Source organism: Equus caballus, chromosome 5, assembly GCF_041296265.1.
Source record: "Equus caballus isolate H_3958 breed thoroughbred chromosome 5, TB-T2T, whole genome shotgun sequence".
NCBI classification, from domain to species: domain Eukaryota; kingdom Metazoa; phylum Chordata; class Mammalia; order Perissodactyla; family Equidae; genus Equus; species Equus caballus.
The window spans coordinates 75475538-75490834 of NC_091688.1; the positions used below are offsets into that span (position 1 = coordinate 75475538).

Genomic DNA, 15297 nt, shown 5'->3' on the forward strand with positions numbered 1-15297 from the left:
GAATAGGGCACCCAATGTTGATGAAAGATGAACAGGATGTTAAATAAGTCATGGAGATGCTGAGAAGAAACCAAGTTAAAAGGCACAGCAAGAGCTATCCACTGTTGTAATGTGTATTCATATTTTACACAAAATTTCCAAGAGAAAATAACACTAATCTTTAAGTAGCACATCTGTAAATTTCATTCTTCTTATCCCCTTCTTCTTAATGTAACATGTTTTCTGCATTAAGTACCTGTGCTGTGTAACATCACTAGCTTCCTGAAGCCATTAGATGGCCTTAGTACATCCACAGGAAGTCACATCAAAGCACCAGCAGCGTTGAGTTAGCATGGTAAAGCTTCAATTTCCTCACCTACAAAATGGGGATAATAGTGGTAAAGTTCATAAGAAGATTGAAAGAGGTCATTGAGAAAGTACATAAATGCTTGCTACCTGGTAGACTGCATGTAGTATTATGTATATGAATTTCACAGGAGGTTTGCCGTGTTTTTTCTTCATATAAAGTCAAGGAATAAGGTATAGTCAGATAAGAGCAAAGACACAATTTGTGTGTTTCTATCAGGGACAAAAGCTCTAGGGCCAGCCCTGGTGGTCTAGTGGTTAATTTCAGCACGCTCCGTTTTGGCAGCCCAAACCTATACCACTTGTCTCTCATGACCATGCTGTGGTGGCAGCCTACATACAAAAACAGGAAGATTGGCAGTGGATGTTAGCTCAGGGTGACTCTTCCTCAGCAAAAAAACAAATATATAAATAAAAAGCTCTATTGCAGCAGACAAAAATTTGAGAAAGATATAAAAAAAGGGCAGATGTACAATAAAGAAGAAGAGACAGTTGATGGATGTGCTAGGCAGAGGCTCTGGGGGAAGGGAGGGTTGGGACAAGGAGAAAATTAATTCAACAGATTTCAAAGACAAGCAGTGTTTAGAGCAGAAATAGAATTGTTTCTTTATTTATAGGTCTAAAACTAAAAATATGGTAACTTTGAATATTAAAGGAGCTAATATTGTGATGTTCAGTAATAAATAGTATATTGTAGTATGATACTTATCATGATAGTCTGGGAATATATTTTTAAATAAGATTTTAATGTCCTGTTAAATTTGGAACTGATAAGACATTTTGGGTGTATAAGGCTAGGGATAGGGATTTATAAACATATCTAGAAGGATGTGTCTGAGATAAACGGACATAAAGTGAGAGAATAAAATTAGCATGTCTAGTAATTTCACTGTAAATTCATCTTAAACAAGGCTTGAATCAAGACTGAGATATACACATATATGTATATGGAGAGAGACACACACACCTATGTCTGTGTATCTATCTATCTAATCTGGTATCCTTTTTTGAATGCACTTGGAGAAAAAGCTAGAAAATGGAAGAGAAATTCATGACTGGCATGTGAAAAAGCCATTTTCAAAATTCTTTTCTTCCTATTTAGTTCTAACTTTATAAATGAAAAGTCAGGCATAGTAAATAATATTATATTTCTACCTTGCTTTCTTTAATATATAGCAGAGTAGCTAGTATAAATATACAACTAATACTTTTAATGATACTGTAGAAGGTAAGAGTGCGAGCTTTTTTTGAATCCTGAATACCAATTCCTGGCTTTGTGACCCAGGGCAAATGATGTGATCTCTCTGTACCTTAATGTCGCCATTTGTAAAATAGGGATCATTATAATGCCTACCTCACAGGGTTGTTGTGAGAATGAGTTAATTCATGTTCTGAGCGCCTGGTATATAGTAAGCACACAGTAAATGCCACTTAAGTATAAAATATTTGCCTTAGCCTTTGAGGGTTAGCATTCAAGGAGTCCTAGGAAGTAGCTTCATCCAGGAAAAGGCTGTGACAAAGCATATATTAGTATATTTCAAAAAGAAAAACAATTCTTGGCTACAACTAAGATTATCTGGGTAGTTCCAGGACAATTTCTGTCACCCATCCTACCCAATCTTCCAGAAGATCTTTGATGGTAAAGCACACAACCATGAGCGCTGTGGGCCACGGTTCTGTTTCTGGCTCAGACTAAGAACTCCCTCCCAGCTTCATCTTACCTTGTCACGGGCAAACATATTGCTGACCAAAGTGGTCTCCCTGGCCCTTCAGGGAGGAAAGCTTCAGGCTTCTTTATCCATTCTCTACTACCCTCATTAGGATTGAAGATTGTTGAACTCTGGTGGGAAGGGGCCTAGCTGCCCAGATCCCTAGCAGCCCGTGCTCCGAGGCAGCCCATGAAAGCGTGGGTTGGGTGGCTTTTCTCTAGGAAGCCCTGTTAAGAGGTGTGCAGTTCACATAGTCAGGCTCATTGTGAAGTCACTCCTTGAGTGTGAACTGGGTCTGTCTTCACACCACACCCCCAGTGCCTAGCCTAGTGTGCAGCACATAATAGGTATTAGTAGAACTGAACTGAAATGTGTTGTGAGCTTGCACTCATCCTTATTTACTTCAATCCCCAGAAGCCTCTCACCTCAGCCATTATTATCCTGATTCTTTTCACCATAGTCAATCGAAAATCCTCCAATCTGACCCAACTCCCATTCCTCACCATCCTTCAAACCTTTTCACAGCACCCTTTGGACCTCCTGATCTGTAACCTACAAACTTCCCTCCTATCTTCAACTTCTTTTGTAATGTCTTCTCTACGTCCCCACATAAGCTGAAGCCTTGCTCTCCCATACTTCCTCAATATATCTTTCAAACGCAGGCCATTCATTTCTCACACCCCCATAGAAGGTGGGGAATGCATCCCTCTTGATCTCTATCACTGCTTCCAAACCATTCCTCCTTCTTTCAAAAACTCCAGCTCCTTTGAAATTCTCGTCATGCAGTTGTACCATCCTGTATCAGTGTCCCCACCAGGAAATAAATGCCACATGCTATATAGTATGATATATTTGAGAGATATATATATCAAATTTGGTTAATTTGTAGATGATTTAATAAAGGGACTATTTACAAATGCATAAATGAGGTAAGGAAGGTACAAGGGATAGTGTAGTAACCCAGGGCTAGTAACAGTAGAATTGTTACCACCCCTAGGCCTGAAGAAACAAGAAAGGGAGCTCTGGGACCTAGATGGAGAGATACACATAGAGAAGGCCATGTTGAAGAGCAGAGATCTTCAGTTCAGGGACCCAGCCTCCCTCCATCAGATCTGATGAGGATCCCCATTGGCCAAACCCAACTAGAACCAGAGAGCAAGGAAACCTGTTGGTTTAATCCATAGGTTTCAGCTCCCATGGCACTGGGTGGAATGTAGAAGTGTAGATCTCAAGAGACAAATGGAAGATATCTAGCTTATACCCAATGCTCTTTTTCGATTCCTGTCATCTTCTGACCTCTTACTCCTTGAAGACTTGAGCTCCTAGCTCATTATCTTCCTCTCTACACCTTAGTGACTTCAGCATCCATGTAGGTGACCCTCTGTAATCTTTTTCATCCATTCCTATAGTCACACACTAAATACTACCAACAGTAATAACACGATGTTGACTTCAAGCATCCCACTATCTGACCACCACCTCTTATCTCTATTGCTCACTGACTCTAATTATTTCATTGCAATTTTCCAACCTTCTTTAGGCTTCCAATCCACTGACCTTACACTCCGCCACTATTCATCCACTGTCCCACCTCCACTCTCCTGTCTTCACTTTACACTATGTCCAGAGGAAATTTCATGGACTTAACTCCCTTGAAAAGAATGTTGTCTCTACAATTTATTCACCTGTCAAAAGTCTAACTCTAGTTAAAGCCAGCTATCTGTCTTTTCCAGTGGGGAAAAAAGACATAATTGTGTGGACTGGTTTCTCTCTACATTTGCTATCACAAGTTTCAAATGGGCATTCTGATCTGCCCAGAATTCCTACACTGATCCTGGTAAGTATGCCAATTACTCTTCAAGAGGATTATTTCATACCTTCTTTCTCCTTGAGCCTCTCATACTCTGCAATCTCAGTATCCACACCCTGATCCGTTCACCACCAATTCTACAAACCTCCCACTATCTGCATCCATATCCCTGCCCTCCATCCTGTTACTGGAGGATAAGGGTCCCTCCTCCTATCAGAGCCCAACCCCTCCAAGTGTGCTCTAAAATTCCAACCTTTTTCATTGTTTGAAGAAATGTGTTCCGGTTCTCCTTCCCTTTCTCTCCTCCATCAATTTTCCTCTACTGGCTCATTTTTAACATCAAATGAATATGTCAAGTAATTCCCATCTTAAAAAATGTCTCCTCGATTCCAAATTCTCCTCCTTTTCTCATCTGATTTATCCATTCCCCTTCAAAGAAAAACTTGATTGTCTACAGAGATTGCTTTTCTTCATCTCCCATTATTTCATTCTGCCTTCCATAACCACCATTCCACGGAAATGTTACTCTTGTTTAGATCCCCAGTGACTAACTGGTTCCCAAGTCACCTGATCCCACCTATCAGCAGCATGTGACATAGCTGATTACACTCCCATTCTCAAATCATTTTCCTTTCTCGGTTTTTGTGGACAACATTCTTTCCTGATTTTAAATTTAAAATAATTTAAACGAAATAAAATTAAAATTCAGTTTCTCAATCACAGTAGCCACATTTCAAGTGCTCAACAGGCATATGTGGATGGTGGACAACACGAACATAAAACAATTCCATCCTTGCAGGAAGTTCTATCGGACAGGACTGAACTAAACTGTCTCCCTAGGTGAGCTCACCCAGTCCCATGGCTTTAAATACCATCTATATGCTGAGTTCTAAATTTATACCTCTAGCTCTGACCCAAGCTTCAGATTTGTACATGAAACTGCCTATCTGATGTAACCATTTTCATGCTAAAAAGGCTATTCAAACTAACATCCAAAATAGAACACTTCATTTTCATCTTCTCCTCCTCTTACTCTACCCACGAAAGCTTTCTTCTCTTCCTGTCTGTCTATTCTTAGCAAATGACACCATCCAACCAGTTTTTAAGCCAAAATTCCGGCAGCCATCTTGATTCCCAATATCTAATCCATCAAAGAGTCTTACCAACTCTATCCATAAAATATATCTCCAATCTACTCTCTTCTCCCTCCACTGTCATCTTCCTAGTCGAAGGTTTTTGTCTGCCTACTGTCCTACTAACAGGTGATTCCCTGCACCTAAATCTAGCACCTAGCAGGTGCTCATTAAATATGTTGAATAAATTAACAAATACAATCTTACTAAATAGTGCAAAATAATCTTAACTTTTAAAATATTCATGAATAATAGATATTTAGCACAGAAACTTTGGGAAACAGATTTTCGAAGATAATAAAAATCACTTCCCAGACTTTACTTACAAATGGTTATGGCTCAATATCATTATTCATTTTGTCAATTATTAACACATTTTTCATGCTTTTCACAGCACTATAATTTACCCCCATGCATCTGTTATTTGCATTGTCAGTGCAACTCACCTCCCCAAGAGACATTTTGGTTGTTGTTTCTTCCCGCTCAGCCTTGCTTTTCCTGATTAATCCTGGAGCTTGTTGACCTCTTGATTATCTATACACTCTGTGCCTGTCACAGCCCAGGACTCAGCTCACCCAGCAGACATTTATTTGTTCAGAAGTTCCCCACTTTGTTCCTGTCCCTGCCTACCACCTAGCTCCTCCCTGCAGTCCTCAGCCTTCTTGTCAGGAACACTAACAGTTTGACCCTAGCCTTGATTCAAAATAACTCAACCAATAACTCCAAACAATGTCTGCTACCCCACCCTCTTTGATTCTCCGTATTTACTGGCAGCCCCTAAATGCTTGATCACACCCATTCATTTCAGCTGCATGACAGGTATGGTCAAATAGATTTTTCCTACAGATACAGGTAATTACACTAGTGAAGGAATGGAGTATGACGAATGCAAGGGCATCTTCTGGGGCCTGGAGCCTAGTAATTATTAATATACCCGACATCTGCATTGGCTGTGTCAGTTTATGAAGCCATCTCAGACACACCATCTTCACAGCAATCCAAACGCTATTATTTGCCTACCCAACACTCACCTCTCCTCCACCCTGCTCCAACTTCCTTCTCTCCAAGAGAATGTCCATTTTGTTCATGACCCACCCTCCATCAAAGGGCAGATACAACAGGTGAGTTGTATGTCATCCTCCACCCTACCCAGCCAGCTTTGAGGTCTCACTCCTTTTATGAATGGGGAAGTGATATGAATATGGCCAGAAGGAGTGAAAGAAAATGTGCTGTGAGGAGTTCTGGAAAAGGTTTCCTCACCCTTAAAACAAGATCCTCAGTGACAAGATCACCTCTTTTTTGGCTCTGGAGATGGCCCTGTCTAGATGTAATTTCTTTTTTTTTTTTTTTTAAAGATTTTATTATTTTTTTCTCCCCAAACCCCCTGGGTACGTAGTTGTGTATTTTTAGTTGTGGGTCCTTCTAGTTGTGGCATGTGGGATGCCGCCTCAGTATGGCTTGATGAGCGGTGCCATGTCCTCGCCCACGATTGGAACTGGCGAAACCCTGGGCTGCGGAAGTAGAGCGCGAGAACTTAACCACTCAGCCACGGGGCGGCCCCTGGACGTAACTTCTGAGACCACTAACATCTTCTATTAAATATGAGGAGAGAGAGTCTTAGGTTGAAACCATTGCTGAGAACAGCGCAGCGGGAAGATGAAAGGAAACTACAGCCTTTGCAATATTCTTAAGCTCTTTTTCATACTATGCCAGAGGCCCTACAGCTGGACTTCCAACTGCGTATTTGGAAGCCCAGGGGATTCTAATTCCATCAAAATTTGAGAGGCACTGACTTCCAAGGCCACAGCTATAAACCTTCACCACCACTTACTAGGTAAGTAATTTTAGCCAAATTATTTAACTTTTATAGAATCCATTTCTTTATCTGTAAAGAGGGGAATAATATTCATCTTATGGCCTTATCGTAAGGATGTAGGGTTAAGAGGATTTCATGGAACACTGAATACGGGAAGTGCTGTGAGGTCTATTAGCCAGAAAATAATGCCACAAAGTCCCTAAATATTTCCCAAACTTGCCTGCTGATAGAAATTGACACACTGATTAGACAAGCTGATCCCAGGCCTGTCCTCTGGAGATCCTGATTCAGCAGCTCCCTACGGACTTCGAGAGACTGTATTTTTTGAAACACATCCTAGGCTCTGGGGAAGTGTGGTAATCAAGCAAGTTTGAATTTAGCAAGGGAACACACGATGTAAAACTCCTATGCAGCAGGATTTAGGATTTCTGGTTTTTAAATCTAAATCTGTTACTGTTTCACTCAGGCAATGTTTCACCTTTCTGGACCCGTTTACTCATCTGTGTACTCGTCCTATCTAACCTGCAGGTCTACAGCGGACTGAAGGCAAATCACATGTGGGGTGAAACGGCTTCTCTAATCCAGTATTTTCATATTGCTGCAATGTGCATTAAGTAGATACAAAAATAAGCAAATTAGGGTTGGCAGAGACGTTGGCTTTAATGGTAAAATTAACGGAAATGATGAATGGTAGGACGATGCCTTCTCTACCTTGAGCCACTGAGCTTCCACTCCTCTCAGGATCATGGCATGACTTGAGGTGATGACCCTCAGCTACTCTGGTCACACTGTTGTGAAAACACCTAGAAAAGTTAAAAATATGAGTGTTGGGAAAGAGGAGATTTGGATGAGGGCCCTAAATTCACTTTTTGGACCAAGGTATGTTTTACTGGCAAACACTTTCAGTAATGTCTGCATGTGCAACAGAAACATTTCCCTCGACGCTCTAAAAAGAAAAAAAGAAAAGAAGAGAAAGACGACGCGGGCCATCGGCCTCAAGTGGAGTTCACGAAGTTGGGAGCGCTGAGAGACACCTAACTTGGGAGCTCCGGGGCCCGTAGGGCGCACAGGACGCCCGATGTCGTCACAGGCGGAAACCAACCTCCTCCAGCCCTTCACTTGCCCAACGTCACCTTACGCTTGAACGACGGCCGCGCAGAGGCCGGCGGGCCCGCCCCCAAGGTCCTGAGAGCCCGGACTTCCGCCTCAGGCCCCGAACTCCTCCCTGCGCAAGCCAGCCCAGCCCAGCAAGAGGCTCCACGCGCCGAGTCTGAGTCTCCTCAGCGCCCGTAGTTCTTGAACTTTGACCGCCCTCAGAGCCGGCGCTAGGGGATGGCACGCATGCGTCGTTCCTTTCAATGGCTGGCGCCCTCATCCTAGCCGCGGCGGGGGGAGCGGTGGCGGTGTTCCTGGCCCTGCGGCTATGGGCAGTGCTTCATTCGCGGGTCTCTGGGCCCCGGGAGTCTCTCAGTCTCCTAGTGGTCGCTGGGTCCGGTAAGTGTCAGGGCTGTGACTGTCGGGCTTGGGTCGGTCACTACAAACCCCAGAGTACACCGCGACGCTCTTCGCTGGTCTCCTTAGAGCTTTTTGGAGAATTGCATGCTGAGATTTGTAGTTTCTCTGCGTTATCGGAACCGGTCAGTCCAGCCGGGGCAAAGTGCTGGTCGGCTGACGCGGCGCAGGCGTCATTAATGCCAAATGAGTAACTTAGACTTGTCTTTAATTAAGCTTCTCTGTAGCGTGTATTTTCCTAACAAATTATTAGTGAACAGAGGGGACGCAGAGCCTTTTGATGCTTACATGCAATTTCCCTGAATAAAAATGGCTCTTTTGCATTATTAATCTGGGCATCTTGAATTTAGTTTAGGAATCGCGGATACTACATGATAAATGAGGCAAAGTGAATTGTCACGTTTATAAATATACAAAATCCCTGAGGATAGAAACAGTTATCTATTGACGTGGAACAATGCTTCAAGATAGTGTGTCAGAGTACAAACAACAAGCTGCCCTATTAGGTAATACACTCTAAACAGACACAGCTCACCAGCTCTGTAGGCGCTTACAATTTAAATGGACGTTTCTGACAGAGATATACAAATACATGCTGCGTAGATTTAGAAATTCCAAGAGATTGCATCCAGATAGAAGAATATTTGTAGGATGAGAAACGTTCTAAACTTATGTTCAAGGATAATTCGTTACTTTGTTCACTTAATATATTTTGGGCCATGGGGGAGGCCAGGCAATATGGGAAGCTTTAGAAATAACAAAACTGACTGATACATCTTGCTGTGGAGTGCTGACTGCGTCCAAAACAGTGTGAAAAGTGAGAGGGTACAGCAGTGAATGAAATGGAGGATATAGAAAAAGTAGCAGAAAACAAAAACCGAAATGGGTACTTACCACACTGAGAGAAGTGCTATAATCTGGGAAATACAAACTGCTATGGAAGTCTTCAGGAAGGGCACCACTTTGTCTGAACTTGAGACAAGAAACTTCCTGGAAGAAGTGATGTCTAAACTGAGACTTGAAGGATGACAAAGAACTGGTCAGACAAAGAGGATCTGGGGCTTTGAGGGCTGGGAGGATGTGGAAAGAAGGCCATAGCACTTGGAATGGCCAGAGATGAGAGGGCATTATTGCATTGAGTTCAATGTGGGGAGGTAAACCCAGTCCAGATCCTAAAGGGCGTTTTAATCTATTGGCATTACTCCACTGCTTCATACCACGTAAGGGTTAGGACCACAGGCCTCTAGATTGACGTAACGCTGGAGTTGGATCACATCTCTGCCACTTAGTAACTTGGTGATCTTGGGCATATTAGTTAACGTCACTGAGCTTTCTGTTTCCACCTCGAAAAACGTGGGATGAGAAGAGATTAAATGTGGTAGTATTTAAAGTGTTTAGTGAAGTGCCTGGCAGATAGTAAGCATTTAATAAATGGTGACTAATGTTAGTCCTGGTAGCAAAGGGATCTTTTAAAGTACTATTGAATGCAGAGTGTTAAATCCAAGCTTTCACAAAGATCATTCAGCCTGCATTGTCAAGAGAATGTTTTGACAAAGACTGAGGTAGGAAGACATGTAAGTCTTTTGAATAATTCCAGTGACGGATGATGACAGCCTGACTACAGTGATAGATGTGGGGATGGAGAGAAGTATATACATTTAAATGAGATTTAGGAGGTAAAAAATCACAGGACTTGTGGATTGAAAGTGAGGGGTGAGGGAAGGAGGAGCTCAAGAATGATGTCCAGGTTTCTGTCTTGAACAAATGGTTGGATGGATGGTAGAGCCATTCACTTGACAGAATTAGGTTTGGTGCAGTGGGAACCAAAATTAGGATTGATAATTCGTCTGGAAAGTGGTGCCCTCTGTCATTCAAACCACTCAGGGGAGGGAGAGGTCAAAAACCTCAAAGAATCATCCAAGTCAAAGAAAGACTTGTAATCAGTAAACAGTTTAATAGTTCATGCCCAGAAGTTTGGAGGAGGGAGAAGGCATTTTCAATGTTTACCTGGACTACTAAAAAGCATTTAATCCTTAGATACCATAAAATAGTATTAATCAACCACTCATATTCAAAGAACATCGGTCAGAATTACTGCTTCTCTTTGAAACACTATATGATCTCCTTAGGCAAATTTTAGATTTAATATCGAGCACTCATCTATCCATCCATTCGATAATAGGAATGCCTCCTATTTTGTAGGCACTGGAGATACAGCAGGAACAAAATGAACAAAAATCCCTGTCATCATGGTGCTTGCCTTCTAGTTGCATAAGGTTGGAGGGAGACAAAAACAAAAGAAATAAAAAGACAGCGTAGTAGATTGTATGGTGATAAAGGACTGTGAAATAGAGAAAAGGAGTTGCATTTTAGACAGAATTGAGAGGAATCTTCCCTAGGGAGCTATCCAACAGCAAGAGGCCAGAGTTGCTGGAGTAGACTGAGTAAGAGGGGGAAGAAGCAGATGAGGCCCAAGAGGGAACAGAGTAAGGGGTCGGATTACAAGAGGCCTTTATTCCGTATGAGAAGGGAAGCCATTGGAGGGTTTGAGCAGAGGTAAATAATTAACGAAGTATTGAATAATTAATAAATAATCAACTCTTTTTAATAGGATCCCACTGATGCTGTGTTGAGAATAGACTTAAGTGGACAGTTGAATAGACAAATGGAGCTGGGGGAACAGACCAGGAAGCCATGGTCATAATCCATGTGAGAGTGATGTGGCTTGAAGCAGGGGGGTAGCAAAGGAGGTGGTGAGAAGTGTTTTCATTCTGGGTATATTTTAAGGTACAACTGAGAAGATTTCGTTCCCAGAGAATATATCTTATTAAAGAGTAAAATGGAAGACAAAGCCCATCATTTTAATGACTTTCTTCAGTGGCAAGGTGAAATTTTCAAAGAATGTATTCAGTGAGGATTTCCTTTAAAAAAAAAAGACTTAAAGCAGGTGTAATGAAGTTTTAATTGCAGTGAAAGATGTTGTGGATATTAGGTTTTTATCCTTAATTGTTCCAGCTGTGAAAACAAGTACCTACTTTGCAAACCACCACAGTTTTTCAAGGCTAAAAGCAAAAGTACTAAAATGAGTATAAATCAGCTGGGTAAATTACTTGCCCCAGCCAAGAAGATGGGTGATAAGTTATAAAGTTAAAGTTTGATTCTAATTCCGGGAACTCACACTTAAGCTATGCCAATTTTATTTCTATATGTAATTCCTTCTGGAATCCAGAGAGTAATCCTTCCCTTTCCACTGTAAGAGAATATATGCATTGGGAGAAAACACATGCTTAAGTTGTTTGATCATCTTTCTATATGTTCACTTTATCACTTTTGAAAGCACTTTCTTACAACAATAATGGAGGTGGGGGGCGGGGAGCTTTGTAGGTAGGGGGGACAGTGTGACCAGAGGCAAGGAGGAGGTCACAAATAAGATGGATACAGAGGATTTTAAGGACATCAGCTTGGCTGAGGCTGGGAGATTGTGAAGTGAAACTGGATAGGTATGATACGGCTCGTTGATAAGGAATTTGATTGTTTTGCTTAAATAGTATATAGTTAATGTTATAGGTAGATGTTCTTTGGAGTTTTTTCCATGAAGGAAACGTCAGTGAACACAGTTGATTTTTAAATGCATAGTTTTGAAATTAAAGTTAAAATTTGGAGACTGTACAGTTTCAAAAATTGAAGATACAGTTGTTTGATGAAACTGGTCAATACGTATTTGCAAACCTGCGGTGTGCTAAGACTTCTGTTAGGAGCAGGGGTTATGGTGGTGAACAGAAGTCTTCCTTAGGAAGTCCTGAGCCCTGCAGTAAGTACTCATACATCCCTGCTGTTGCTTCTCAATGCAGACACCTTCAGTGACTGTCTTCCAATTTTTCACCCTACTGTCCTGACCTTATTTCACCCTCCTCCTTCTTACCAGTATTCGCCTCTTCCCTTCAACAAACATCTCAGATCTTGCCATCTCATGTCCTGGTAATCCTGCCCCTGCCCAATGGCCTCCCTGCTCCTGTCTGTCCGTTAGCTTCACCTTTCAAGTCGTCTCAGTGTTTACCAAGGATCTCCCCTACTCTTATGCAGTGATTTTTCATAACCATTTGCTTAACCACTCCCTCTGTGTTTAAATTTTTCTTGCTGTCTTGCATGGCTCTTTATGTATCTGTGTGTGTCTTGCCCCTCTCCCACCAGGTTTTTGATAACAGGAACTGTGTCTTACACTTCTGTGTACTTTCCTAAGCACCTACTGCTAGTCGTATAATACTGCTAGTATTTTTATACATTTATTATCTTCTTCCCTCATGTAAAAGTAGTATTTATACAAGGTCATAGACTGTTGTTTCCATATGTTCCTTCCGTCTTTTAAGAAGTACACAAAACATAACGTTAGTATAACATAGTCAAATGGATATGTCCGTTGCGGGTTTCTTAATCTTAGGTCTTCTGATATTTTTTCCAGGTGGGCATACCACTGAGATCCTGAGGCTGCTTGAGAGCTTGTCTAATGCTTACTCTCCTAGACACTATGTCATTGCTGACACTGATGAAATGAGTGCCCATAAAATAAATTCTTTTGAACTAAATCGAGCTGATAGAGACCCCAGTACCACGGTAAGTGATAGTTTCTATTTCTAACAAAGTTACAAGTTGTGTATTGAGTTTAATTATCTCTGGAAACAATATCGTGGCACTTTAGTACCCTGATCACACAAGGCAGTCTCAATGTTTATGGCTGATGAAATATATCAAAAGAAATTCTTTCTGTAAAATTTCTTTAAAATAAAGAATTTCTTTAAAATAAATCTTGAAATAAAAATGGTTGCTTAAATTTATTATATTCTCTTTTATTCTTTGAAATAGAGGAAATTGTTTTTCAGTTAATTCCAACTGTGAAAATTGTTTTATTTATACTTACATACATAAAGCATGCAGTTCATGTGGTTATTGGCGCTTCATTAAAGTTCTTTATCAATGTATTGCATTTATTGATAATTTGATTTATCTATGACTACTTACTCTGCAAATCAGATTTGTATCTGCCTTTAAAATTACTTCTCTGCTCCTGGTTGCTCAGTTCATTTTAATGTTTTATTCAGAATTTGGGGTAAAAGAACAAAGTGAAAGTACTTCTTTATCAAGGAAGAAAACTAGAGCTATTCCTTCTGTAGGTCATCTCCGTCCATCTCTTTCACTGGTACCTGCCAAGCCATGGGCTGCAATAGGTCACTCACGACTGAACTCCAGCTCAGACCATTCAAAGTGATTCTCTGGGCTTTTTGGACTTGGAGACCCAGAGAATGGAGGCAGTCTTTTTTCAGGGGCAAACTCTGTAAAAGATAAAACTTAGGAGCTACTGGCAGTCGTGTTTTCACCTAGTGGATAAAGACAGACTACAGATAGAGAAAAGAATGAAGTTAATATGCAGGAAGAATAAAGTGAGAAAACAGATGGCGAGCCCTGCCTTCAGACACTCCCGAGGCCCAGCTGCATCTGTGGGTCCTGGCTTGGTGGTTCTTATCTTCTTGGAAATCAGGATCCACTAATATAACTCCTCTCCCACTTCACCCTCACTCCCCCTCCTGCTTCCCACCCCAGACCATTTTTAAGCTTGTTTTAGTTGAGTTCTGGTCACTTGTAAACATGATCCCTAACTAAAACACCATTAAAATGTATTCTTGGAGAATCCGTGTCAAACAAGATCAGAATCTGCCTGCTGTTATTTAGTCATAGCAAAAGGTATGGTATGTTTTTTCTGTGTGGGAGATGAGCCAAAATGCTTCATTTCTGTTTTAGGCATCAATACTGTATTAGTTGCCTAGGCCTGCTGTAACCAAGTACCACAAACTGGATGGCTTCAAACAACAGAAATTTATTCTCTCTCAATTCTGGAGGCTAGAAGTCCAAAATCAAGTGTCAGCAGGGCCTTGTTCTCTCTGAAGCCTTAGGGGGTTTTTCCTTGCCTCTTCCTGGCTTCTTATGGTTGCCAGCAGTCCTTGGCCTTCCTTGGCTTGTAGCAGCATCATTCCAGTCTCTGCCTCTGTTGTCACAGGGCCATTCCCATGTCTGTGTCTTCACATGCCCTTCTTATAAGGACACCAGTCATTGGATTTAGGGCCCACCTTGGTCCAGTGTGACCGTATCTTAACTTGATTACATCTGCAAGACCCTATTTCCAAATAAAGTCACATTCAAAGATTCTAGCATTTTTGAAGGGCACTTTTCATCCCTGTGTGCCAGTAATTGACTTTTTCAATAATGTGTGAGACAGATAATGGTATCCCCGCTTTACAAATGAGAGAAATGAGACTCAGAGTCGTAAATAACTCGGTCAAGTTCCCTCCAAATATGTAGCACTTACCTACACGTGTCTTCTCCAGTGCCCCTGCTTTGTCCACACGGGGCACTCTGCCTCTTGTGATCCTTTTCCAACTCAAAGTACTGAGTGAGAGAACAGTGCCTTAGGAATTCTTATCTAAGCCATCAGAGAATAATAATATTATTTAATCTCTTATAAAAAGTATTATAATGTAGCAGACTACTTAAAAAAATGTAAAGATGAAGTAATTACAAAATTCTTACTGTTTTCAGCCTAAGGAACAGGTATCTTTGTTTTTACCCAATTATTAGTGTGCATATTCTTTTCTTCTTTCCAAGGTGGCATCCACTTTGGAGCCTCCAGTTTTAATTTAGCGTACATATTGTATATTTCCCTCCAGGTCTATCATCATACGTACTGTTTATTTGCTGAATTATTTCATGGTTTAGTGAAACGTTTGGAAGATTGTTCTATACTGTGGATCGATGATGCTTTAGAACCCAGTAAGTTGGGTTTGATTCACTTTAGTAAGAAAGCCAAAGATTTTGGATTTTTTTAAATGCCGTTATTTTTCCCTGCTGTTGAAGTGGCACCGCAGTGTAGGACTGAGTGTCTCTGTTAAGACTTCCTTCTTCCATCAATTAATTTACTGCTGG

The 15297-nt window shown here is 41.2% G+C and overlaps 2 protein-coding genes across 7 annotated transcripts in view; one reads left to right on the plus strand and one right to left on the minus strand.

The window, feature by feature from the left end:
* Positions 1 to 9421, minus strand: part of TLCD4 (TLC domain containing 4) — a 101969-nt gene extending 92548 nt beyond the window's left edge. Inside the window, exons 1-2 of one of the 6 annotated variants that reach the window (XM_070268689.1) lie at positions 9220 to 9421; positions 7525 to 7616 (exon numbers count right to left, since the gene is read on the minus strand). The gene's annotated coding sequence lies outside the window, so the exon portion shown is untranslated. Of the gene's footprint in view, positions 1 to 235; positions 356 to 2066; positions 2323 to 5443; positions 5840 to 7524; positions 7617 to 7915; positions 8083 to 9219 lie in introns of those variants that run through there. The other 5 variants (XM_070268687.1, XM_070268690.1, XM_005610404.4 and 2 more) reach the window with 5 other exon arrangements.
* ALG14 (ALG14 UDP-N-acetylglucosaminyltransferase subunit) overlaps positions 7969 to 15297 on the plus strand; it is a 91411-nt gene continuing 84082 nt past the window's right edge. Inside the window, exons 1-2 of the mRNA XM_001491203.7 lie at positions 7969 to 8307; positions 12785 to 12936. Coding sequence (XP_001491253.1) covers positions 8172 to 8307; positions 12785 to 12936 — 288 coding nt within the window. The 5' untranslated portion in view covers positions 7969 to 8171. The remainder of the gene's footprint in view (positions 8308 to 12784; positions 12937 to 15297) is intronic.